The sequence below is a fragment of the Cinclus cinclus genome, chromosome 11 (genome assembly GCF_963662255.1).
Source record: "Cinclus cinclus chromosome 11, bCinCin1.1, whole genome shotgun sequence".
Taxonomy (NCBI): Eukaryota; Metazoa; Chordata; class Aves; order Passeriformes; family Cinclidae; genus Cinclus; species Cinclus cinclus.
Window position 1 is genome coordinate 17,388,716 of NC_085056.1, and position 12,126 is coordinate 17,400,841.

General features: G+C 39.2%; 1 protein-coding gene across 4 annotated transcripts in view; it reads right to left on the reverse strand.

Annotated features, from left to right (window-relative positions):
• The window catches only part of CDH8 (cadherin 8), a 151,041-nt gene that overhangs the window by 88,479 nt on the left and 50,436 nt on the right, over nt 1-12,126 (reverse strand). For all 4 annotated transcript variants that reach the window (XM_062500364.1, XM_062500362.1, XM_062500363.1 and 1 more), the window contains one exon: nt 6,398-6,692. In XM_062500364.1, the coding sequence (XP_062356348.1) occupies nt 6,398-6,692 (295 nt within the window). The remainder of the gene's footprint in view (nt 1-6,397; nt 6,693-12,126) is intronic.

A 12,126-nucleotide genomic window follows, 5' to 3' on the forward strand; every position in this document is an offset into this window, starting at 1 on the left:
CATCATGGTCCTCAAGCTCATAATGACCACATAAGAACAGTACAGACAGATAATGACGTTTTTGTTCAGAGCTCATGAGAAATGAAAAGCACAAAAATAGCAGCACGAGCTCAAACACAGAAAACTGTGTTTTCAAGGCTCAGCAGCCAGCCAGGGGAAGGAACAGACAGTCCTGGTGCTGGATGTCCTGAGCCCTTCCTGAAGGTTGTGTGTGACCATTGTAAACACACACACACTCACCGAAGAAATCTCACATAAAACTCCTTGGTACCACAACTACTGTGTGTGATTGTGCACAAGAGGAGCAAGCGGAGGAACAAGACAACACGAAAACATAATTTTTTCTTTTCTTTTTTTTTTTTTTATACAGGTATTACACTGTTGCCGTATTTTACAACATCTGCTGTTTTTTCCCTTAGCTTTTGCACTGCCTTTGCATTCATTTACCCTCTGGGCTAATTTGTACTTGACCCCAGTGCTGCAGTCCCTTTACTCCACAATTTTGTAACAAACTATCATTGATTTAACAGTCATGCTCAGTGCCTTAAAAATCAATGATAAAAGCCCCAGCAAGACAGTGTAGTTGATCTTGATAACATTTCAGGTCAGGTTTTTATCACAACTTTCTGATTTGTCAAGTCATTTCATCACTATTCATGTCAGATGTTGGCGTGTTGATTTCATATGGAGGAGATTTTGCTCTTTTGCAAACAATTTGTAAGTGGAAGAGAATTAATATCTTTGGGAGAACCAGAAAGCAAAGCCCACTCTGTACAGTATGGTCCTAATACACCTGACTGGACTAAAGAACTCTGCTCTGCTCTAAAAAACAAAAAAATAAATAAAAAAAGAAAGATAGAATTTCTTATCTGCAGTGGTGTAATCAAGGGGAAACTTTGACTCAAGGGAAAGCAAGTAGATGCACTTGTGCCAAAACTGAAAACTGATATTCTGACTCAACAGTAAGCCTAAACCCTTTCCAGTAAAGATCTTCCATGGAAGCATTTAAGGACAAAAATATTATTATTACTATTATTATCATATTTTTCATATTGTTACTATTTTCAAGTGGCAAAGGCAAAAGCATTACTAGAGCAACGTCAGTCTGAATTCCACTCCGTGCACTTTATTACTTTTATGACTGTCAGGAGAAGCCTTAATATTTGGAGATTATTAAAGTTTGTCTGTTTACCTTAATTCATGCAAACTATGAGAGAATTCTCTTCCCTTCTGGCTTTTGTTCTTTTTTCATCTGTGTCCTTTTTTATTTCACCAACACCTTTTTCACTCTGCTTCAGTCATCTCCTGTCTTTCAACATGACACTCGCTGTCTAAACACTCCCAGCTTCGCTGAGAGCGAAATCAGGAGATTTCAATCCTCATTCCTCTCCTGAAAAAAGGGATCCTAAAACTCTGCTGTCAAGAGACAAATATCCACTTTGGCTCCCATTACCACCTCTGCATGTGTTTTGGGGAATTTGTGAATATATGTGTAGCTGAGAAGGTAACACAGAAACAGAAAATACTCAAGAGAGTGTGTGGGGTTTTCTTCCCTCATTTCTTTATTTTTTTTCGTTTTTTTCTTTAAATAAGCTACAGAACTGGTTCCAGTTACCCTTATGGATCTTCTATGCTTACTCATTCATTTACATAATATTCTCTCTTCACTGGGGGCATAGATACAGAGCCCAGAGACAAATGGTGAGAGAAAAAAATAGAGTCTTGGGGCTCTTACTCCCAGAAGCACAGATAAGTCCTTTTTTTTTAAGGTTTTAACCGAGTTTCTACACCGGTGTGCCCTTATATGTTTAAAAGTGATTAAACAAGATTTACAGAAAAACTAAATTATTTCTTATTTGTAATACTTGCTATAATGAAGTAATTCCACAGATTTCACTTTTTGATATTTAATTCTTTAAGAAAATTAATATCATAATTAAAAGATTAAAGTGCACAGTTTCAGCAAAGAACACATTCTCCATATTCACTATTAGCTTTCACAAGCAAATTCATCTTTTTTGGAGGTGGGGAGCAGGGCTTATTATGGTAGACTATGTAGGAATTGCAGTGAAAAAAAAAGAAATTCAACGTAGTTGTCAAAACGTTTTTTGTTTTTTCTGGAATGTGCTGGTGTCTTTGCTGAAAGAGAGAAAGAAATGATTTCAGAATAACTGTGAGCGCGGCGACGCGGCCAGCGGCGAGCGCGTGTGTGGGAGTGCGTTCTGTGGAGCCAGCTGAGAAGTGAGCAGCACTCCTCCCAGAGAGAGCTCCGGCTAACACTGATCCTCCTTGCACCAGGCAGCGGGAGGAGAGCCCTGCAAATCCTTCTGTTTCAGCAGGGAAGCAGGATTTTCCAGAGAGCACCAAAACACGGACTAGAAGCCAAGCACGCCGGGCCTCGGATGCTGGCACACGCACAGAGCCCCACGAGGGCTGGCAGGGACACAATCCCAGAACCAGGGTGGAAGGGACCCTAAAGCTCACCCAGTGCCACCCCATCCATGGTAGGGTCACCTCCCAGTGTCCCAATGTCCAACCTGGCCTTGGGCACTGCCAGGGATCCAGGGGCAGCCACAGCTGCTCTGGGAATTCCACCCTGTGCCAGGGGCCTGCCCACCCTGCCAGGGAACAATTCCTTCCTCATCTCTAATCTAAACTTGCTTTCTGTCAGTTTGAAGCCAGTTTTCACATCCCCATAGTGTTTCGTTCCAGTTCCAGACAGTCAAAATAACACCTGACATTCCTGTAATACTTCTAGCCAGGAACAAAAGAGATGAATCCCTCTGAGAAGGATTGTAGAGGAGATGAATCCCTCTGCCAACAGCCCTTCCAGAGCCCTCTGGAACCTCCTTGGAGATAAGAAAAACTACTTGCTTAGAATGACTCATGTTAGAAAAATGGAGGCTCTTATCTTTTGAGAATATTATTGGTTAGGTTTGGTTCTTTATAATTGGTTGTCCCAAACAAAGAAAGATAATGTAGTTGGCCAAAATGTGTTAACCCTGTTTTCCATTGGTTTACTTGTGGTCCCCCCAAACCCTATAAAATTACATGTGTGATTCCCCATCTTTGGATTTGTAGCCTGACCCCTTCACGGACGATAATAAAGCCTGTGGAAAAAGTCTGAGCTGCTCTCCCGGTCTTTTTACACTGGCTGGAAACTACAGGTTTGTGTGAGAAACCATGAAGCTGAGCACCTGAAAGGCCAGCAGCACTCACAAACCTTGGAACATTCCACTGCCCGACAACAACTGGGCAGGGGGGACAAGAAAAAGTTACAAAAGACCAGGTCTAAGGTACCTATTAGAAAAACTGCATTGTCTGAGAACCTTAGAACAATGAAAGGTTAAACCTTCATCTGTATTTCATGCATTGCCTTCCCCTGAGGCCCAAAAATAAAATGCCTTGTACTGCATCCTCATTACATAAGTACTATATATAGAAAGCATATGAGTTCCTCTTCTGTTTCAGAGCAGAAAAATGATATAAGCATTTTGAGGAAAGAAAAAGTTCAGCAGAACTTTGTTTTATCCTGAGTAAGAACACTGCCTAGTGATGCCTGTGTTGTACAAAAGTCAAGGTTGAAACTGGCAGTGGGTGGAGATCTCTTTAAGGGAATTAAGTGGATAATGGAAGTGAAATACTCTTAGTCAGGGAAGGGGGAAATAATAAAAGTTCCTTGAACTCTGAAAGGAGACAATTTTCTTATAAACATTATAGAACAGTTAATATAATTTTAAGAGGACTAAAAAAAACTTCAAAAAACTTGAAATAATTTAGAGAACCACTTCCTTTAGCTCTTGATGTTGCTACCTGTGGGTCAAGAGAAGAAAGCAGAAGGAAATATTAACAGCACCATTAATGAAGGGTAGCTCTCTCTTCTTCCACTTTCCAGCCTTGGCATTTGGTTCCATCAGAGATTAAGACACTGCCTCTACTTCAGAGACTTTACACTCATCAGGTTCCATGTAAGGCAATCAGGAACATTCTCTGAGTTTTGAAGCAACAGCAGAGAAACAGATTTTGTTTTTCAACAAAAGAGCAGGAGTGCATGTTGGTGCTTCTGTAGAGCAGCAGCTTGGAAACCTGAACCCCTAGGAATGTCCTGTAAAACACATGGAAAGGCCAGGGATCCTAAGGGTAAATGTGCAACACTCTCAGAGCTGCAGCAGTGAAACTCAGACCTGTCAGACAATCTATTGCAAATCTCTACCACAGAGGTTGTTTTTATAATGGTAACAAACATTTCTGTTGTTAAAACACACTTGCTTTCGAACAAAACTCTTCCATGCAGCCTAACAAACCATAAGAAAGAGGAACTTTGTCATTTCAGAGGCAGCTGGGTGTCTCTCTTTTCCCCAGCATGTCTGGGGAACAGATGGAACATTCTCCTGTGGATCCAAGCCCTTTCACTAGTGGCTAAACTACATCCAGACACTGGTCATTTCTGCCACAATCTTCTACAATAAAGTTTTCCTAATGAAGTTTTAACTTATAATTTGTCTCTCATTACCTCTCTTCACAGTTTTCCCTCCTCTTTCACTCTTCCTCCATTTTTACTTTACCTCTCTTTCACTAATATTTAATCTTTTATTCTCTTTTATTCCCTTACTCTCATTGCATTTACCATCTTTTAAACCTCACATTAACAATTTACTAGATTTTTATTCATCTCCTGATTAGTTTCCTCGCAAAGTTTTCATTTTTGGTTTTTTCCTCCCCTTCTTTACAGTGAATACTGATTGGATAGGGGCCATGTCTTTATCACAGATTATAAATATATGCAGATATAAATTATTTTTATAGTAGGCTTTGTGATCAGAAACTATCTTTTATTTTCTTGCATATATCTTTCTATTTTTTCATCTAGAATACTACAAAAATCCCATTTACATAAGGAATGACAGCATTCGATTTTCCTTCCTCCTTCTCCCACACTGTTTTGTTTTGTTTTTTTAATTCTCATTTTATTTAATTAAGTAATTTGCTCACCTAGAGCTTGGCTGAAATATCTTTTGAAAGCAGATCCATATTACGCTTGTGCTGCTGTATAATTAAAAGTAATTCAACATACAAAAGCTATGGTTTAGTAAAAGAACGGAAATAGAGGCTCAAAAATTCACATGTCATTTTTGGCACAACAATATGGCACAACGAACACATGAAATTCTGTTGGAGAAGAGTTGATTTAAAAGATGAAGCCTCAGGTTTGGCCATGCAGTCAGCACAGCACACTCGTAACACACAATGACTCCGTGTAACTCTGTGCTGTGAGTGAGAGGATGCTTCTGGCTCCTCACATCCCTCCTCTTTTTTAGCTAAATAAGAGAGAGTGAGTGGTGTTTTTGAAAGTTTGTGATAGGATGCTGCTTTATTTCACAAAGAGCCTTGGCACTCCTTCAATTACCTTGCTTTGACAGATGTAGACAAATCACTGAAAAGCACATTATCCTCAACGTAACACTAAAATGCATTAGAATTTCCTCTGCATTTCATGGCCAGATTTTGATGCCACTGCTTATGCTGAATTCTTATATTGTCCTAAAATGGATTCTCTTGGTTTGGTGGGTTTGCTTCCCTTTGGCTTCAGTGAGAGCTGAAGATGAGCTGCACCCAATGCGTGTCATGGGGAGTGTCAATATCTGCCTCTGTAAGGACATTCACTTGCAAACACAGGGACAAACTATGCAGAAAAGATTCTAATGTATTAATCCATGAGGAAATAGATTCAGACTAATCCGACAAAATGAATAAATATAAGTAAAATATATTAAGAAGATTATGTTCTTCTCTTTTCTCTTTTCTGCTTTCACACAGTTAATTTCCCTTTTCACCATCTTTTTCCACGGCTTTCTCTGCTTTTCCCTTCCATCATCCATGCAAATCCTGTGGCTAATTGGTTAAGTCCACTCCACAGCCTAACCATCAATTCCCAGGCACAGCATCTTTCATTTCAATGTTTTTCCCTGATTACAGTTGCACTTAGAGGAAAACAAATAAGTATGTATCAATGCCCTGCAAGAGTACGAAAACAACAAACAGATAATTAAACATCAACAAAATATCAATAGGATGAGAGCGTCATGCTGGAGCAAATCTTGATAAATCCTTCTCAATAACAATACTCTAACTGCAGTGTCAGAAGGGAAATATAAATTTAGCCCATTAAAGTGTTGTTGGACAAAGACACATTAATACAGCTGTTAGTCATTTCCTTACTACTGAGGGACGCGGCTATTGTGCTGCAGATTAAAGCTTCGGCCAAGAAAAGATTTGAAAATATGCAAATGAATGCTAACAACATAATAAATACCTTATTATTCATCACCAACTCAACAGCCTCCTGGCACGGGCAAAGCTGTGAGCAAGGAGAGCCTGGGCTGTTCAGAATACGTACCCACAAGAGACATTTCTGGCACCGTGGCGTGGTAGGGGCCCTCTACAAATTCGGGGGCGTTGTCATTGATGTCCTGAACCTTAATGATGAATTCTGAGGGGGGCTCCAGGGGCTGGTTCGTGTCCCTGTCCACTGCCTGGGCTGTGAGAGTGTACTCAGCCTTCTCCTCCCGGTCCAGCCTTTTCATGGCGTGGATGTCTCCAGTCTTGTCATTGATGACAAAGATGGTCCCAGCTCCATCTCCCGACAGAATATACTTGATTTTGCTGCTGCCAGGGTCCAGGTCTGTGTGCAGCTAAAAGGGGGAAAAAAAGAAAATAAACAAACAAACAAAAAAAGGCATTTTAGAGACAAAAAATGTACACACAGAATTTCGGGGTGTTTTTTTTTTGCTTTGGTCTAACTATACATTTTGTCAGCTGTTCCTTTGTGCTTCAATCCCAGCACCAGTGATCCATAGCTCAGCTTGAATACACATGGAGAGCAGGGATTTGTATGCATACTAATCAAAAATGGATGCAATCATAGGCATAATTAGACTTTCTATTTAAAAAGCAGCTGTTATATATATTTTAAATCCCCATTCTAAAATGTAAATGCCTTCAGAACCATTATCAGCCCAAATGAACAAGTACAAAATGTCCTTAACTATTAGATCAAAGGGTGAGGGAAGGGTTAACCATAACATATGTTTTATCTAACGTCTTATTTTTAGTTATTACTTTCATCTTATTTCCAGGTGGCTGGAAATAGTTGAGCACTGGCATCTATGGAATCTTGTCACAGACAGCAGTCACAGAAATTAAGAACACTATCACAACTCAGATATTTGCAGAATTTAAAAGGTTCTAAGATCTCCATTCTAAAAGTATGAGCCCTGGTAGAAGAATCCTTGCATGCATCTTCCCATTCTCCTCCAAGCCCCATCAGACAAAATTATTAAATTTGTATTTGGCTTTTCAAAAAAAAAAAAAAAAAAAAAGAGAGAGAGGATTATAATAAACTGCAGCAGTATGAGAAATATATTCTTTTTTAAAATTCTTTTTATTAATTAAAAACCTGGGCCCAAAGAAGTTTGGTTTGTTTTTTTTTTTTGTTTATTGTAGGCTCAGAGCCAAATACTGAATATCAGGTTATGGCCAATAATTTTTAAGTCGTGAGAGTGAGAGTGTGAATTGGTTGGATCATATGTATCACTGTCAACACATTCAAAAGTATAGGATAATAACTTGAATGCACAGTTTAAATTCTGTTTACTGTTAGGTCCTACACACTCAACGTGATCAATAAGAAGTGAAAAACATCATTAAAAATGTAACTTGCATCTATTATTATTTATCTCTGCCTCACAAAAGACAGTCTGAAGGAAATATGTACCACTTGCTTAGGCTGCAACATGAGTTACAACCAGTGCTAAATACCTTTTCCTCTTTGCTCATTTTGTGCAGACAGCTCAACAGAAGTTGTTGCTGGCTGTGCATTTTACTCTCAATTGATAGCAGGGCTTGCCAGGTCCAGGCAGCACCATCGTTTAACATAAGAGCTTGCATTAGGTTATGAAAATAGGTGTGGAAAAAAGCCTTGTAACACCAGCTAGAGCCAAACCACAGGGAGATTCTTATGTCGCAAGTGGCTCTGCAGGTGCTTCTGTCCAGAATTGGTCACAAACAGTTGTATTTAGGACTCACCCCTTCAGGAATTCAGCTGTTCGAGAGCTGGGGAGGCTCAGAGCTCTGTTTGTGCCAACGAGCACAGCACACGGCAGCAGCCAGGGCTGATTTCCCGGCTGATCTGGTTTGTTACAGATACAAAATCCTGGCCACCAGTGCATTCCCTGCTCTGCAATAATGCAGAACTCCCACCAACCCCACGAGGTGTAAACTCCTCCTCTCTGTTTGGCTGGGCAGCATTTTATTACACCACCATTGTTTTAACAACTTTTTCAAAGCACTTTAGCTGTAAGTGTGTATGATTCAATCCAGCTCACTCTTCCTACCCAGCCCACAGGAACGTACACTGAGATGTCAAGACACAGCTGAGTCCTTTCTCCAAAATTCAATCTGGTTTTCTTTTTGCACCTGCCATCAGCTCCTGCTTGGGAATCATCAGCCTCATTTTACTGAGCCACTGCCCTCTCCTCCTGGTTGGTGTCACAGTTTGGTCTGCTCAGAAAGCTACCACAACTCCTTTTGCCTTTAAGATTATTGTCCTTATGACCCTTATATTCCGGGCCCCAGAGCCTGTAAAGATCAATCCAGAATCTGTGATTTAAATGGATTGTTTATAATTTCAGCATCTGTTTGCTCCCTGAATAAAAACCTATATGGCATTGACCTTGCGTGGGAAGGTTTTGGCAGTATTCAGAGCTGAGTTAGTGATGTAGTGATATCACAGCATTGTCTGGACACCCACAGCTCAGCAGAGGAGCTGGGAACATCTCAGCTCACCCAGCCACATGGCAAAAAGGTATAATCTGAACTTTTAAGAATAAAACAGATATCCCACACGGACATTTGAGAAGGCTCAAACATTCTCAAATTTGCTATTTGTTAATAAGTAAGAGAGGCTGTCTGTGTAATCTCAGGTTTTATCCATAATATGCAATAGCAGGTATGGTTCATAAATCAGTTCTGGTAGATATTAATGCAGAATTATAAAACCTTTACAGCTCTAGGGAGATACTAACAGTTAAAATGATCAAAATGTCTATGATTGCCATTAATAATTTCCTCTAATAAATTAAATTCCATTGTATCAAGTGCAAGAATTGCAATTTGCTATTCAAATATTGATATTTGAAATGCTAAAAAATGAAGGGTTAAACACTGAACGAAGTAAAAGAGATTTGTACTTTTTATAATTTTGTAACAACAAATATAACAATGATTTTTATAATTTATAAAATTTTATAACATTAAAGTTGAAACTAAGTTTGATGAGTGGAAGATCAGTTTTTTACACAAATATTTAGAGTTGCAGGGGTTTTCTTTCTTTTTAGTTTTCGAATTAAAAAAATAAAACATAAATGTGGCATTTGCTGCAATCTATGGGGAGCATCCAAACTGACCTAAATAATTAAAATAATTTTTCTAGGTTTCAACGTCCTTACACTCTAACATCAAAATATTATAACAAACGACCTATGGAAGAGCCACTTCTTCAAAATCATTTTATTGTTTAGATTTAAGATTAAGTCATCATCACCTACTACAAAGTTATATCATAGACTGAAGTCTTAAGTCATGTAGCACAGCACTTTTCCCAAGTAACATTTCCTCTCTTCTACCAGACTTGAATGATAATTTACTGCAAGAGTCAAGCTTCAGCGAGCTGTGTTCATGTGAAGGGAGAAGATCATTAAACACAATTATATAGGATCTAGGTGAATGATAGAAGGGCATAATGAGTATGAGAAATGAATAGTGCTTTCTGCTCAAAAAGCCTCACAAAAGTAAATATGAAACTGCTCTCCACATCTGCAGCTTTATTTGATACACCTATGCTTGAAAGCTGACCTATTTCAGAGCAGCATCCAGATGCAACAAGAATTTCTGTTTAAAACAGAAAATGTCTGTATCTGCCCCAATGTCCCACTGCTAGAGAGCGCCCCAAAACAAACAGACAAACACATTTACTGGAGAACTTCATCATGTTCAGAGAGAGGCAAAATCACTTCCATTATGTGAGATTCACTTCATTAGACTTCAAAGGAAGTGAAATCTTCTTCCTCCATCACCGCCCTGCCCATGGGACTGTAAATCCAAACACCTCTCTCTCTTAAAGCAGCAGATGCAAGTCCATCACCCATCTCATGCCTGGATTTATGGAGACAAGAGTGACTTTGGAGCATCTCTGTGTTTTAATGGTGATGCAGATGCTTTGTATTAATACCTTACTAAGAGATACCCTGTAGCCTCAGCACAGATAATTTTTTTTCCTAAAAAATTAACTTCATTTCAAATGAACCCTCAGAGTAGAGCAATTTCTAGTCTTTATTAATTCCTCTGCTGTTTTATCTGATAATACAGATGGTAATCAATGAAGCCAGGACTGACAGGTACAGCACACACAGGGTGCTGTCACAAAATTAACATTATTTTCACTAATGACCAATGCACGTCTAAAAGTATTGCCAACATACTATCCAAGGTTATAAAATACATTTATAGTCTTTCATGTACATCTATTGAAAACATGTATAATTAAAATCCATGCCAGAGAGCCTGCAGAGATTAAATTTATTCTAAGAGCCTCTATATTCTGCAGATGCAAAACTGCTATTCTGCAGTAAAACACAACTCCAGGAGCATGGGACTGTTATTAAATTTTCCTATTCCATAACTCCTTGTCCAGCATATTTTAAACAAGGTTTTTTAGCAAGTACTTGGCTCCAAACTGCATTTGCAGCCAGGGATTCAATGTATGGACAAAGGCTGGGAGCAAGGTTGGTGAAGCTCCTTTGGAATTCTGAGCAGATTTACGAGTTTCCTCTGCAGATGGGAACTGTCTCACCTGCTCTCACTCAGCTACCTGGCAAACCCATGGCAGTCAAAACAACAGGTTGCTCAGCACAAAGAACTCCATGTGTTCACCATCAGGAAAGTGCATGATGCACTTGGGGCTGAGCCATGCCCAGATGAGCAGAAAGCTGTTGATTTTCCTCTGCAGGAGGATTGGGCACTTCCAGCCCTCTCTGGTGTGGGGTGCTGATGCACAACTTGATAAACAACAGCCCAGAATAGTGCCCTCATCAGCGGGAGGATCTGTAATCCCAATTTCCTTGTATCAATTAAATAAAAAGCATAAATATAGAGATTATTCATTTGGAGAAGTTGGGGGGGTGGGGGGTGGAAATCTCCATATTATGAAAATGCTCCCAGACATTTTTCATTAAGGAAAGAGAAGGCGGTATTATGTAGTCAAGTTTTTATTTGAGTTTGTTAGAAAGTAATTAATTCATCCTCATGTAATTACAAGGGAATTACCCCGTACGTGTTTCAAGGGAAAAGGAATCATCTGCCCTTAAAACTTCATTTTAAAATTTGCATCATCCTTCCCTGCCCTAACTCTGGAATCTTCTCATTTAAGGGTGCCTCACTGATTTTCACCTGATGTTTCACAGACACAAGTACAACACGCCAGCACTGTCCTAATGCTTCAGGTTCTTCTTCTATTTTCTACCTTTGCCTTGCAATAAAATTCCTCATTTATGAGGCATACCCCATTTAATGGACTTTGAGATGGAATTTTCAGCTTTTTATGACTCTTTTCTGAAACTGCTGGGTTCTAAGAAGCTCTCACTCATTCTGTGAAAGTATGGAAGAGCTTTAGTGACTTTTACAACCATTTTATATATATATCAAAAACTGTATGCTGGGCTTGAAATGCTTTCAAGAGCTGTAATGCACCTTAGTCTTTGGGTGTTTCTTTCTGTACGTGGCTTTGCAGGGGTGTATCTTTCCTAAAAACATGAACCTCCATAGGAGTTACTGAAAAGTTTTTTGTGTATTGTTGCTGTGCCTTGACACATCATGGACCATGAACATGTTTATTGTTGACCCACGGTTTAAAGAGTCATTCCTAATTAAACTGTTATAAACAGATTTTATTTGCTTGCACACAACACAGAATTAATAAAGGGAATTTAATTTCAGTTTAATAGAATCTTTCATTTTCTCCATGGATAGGCTGATCCCATCTTTAGTAATGGGAATTATAAGTACATAATG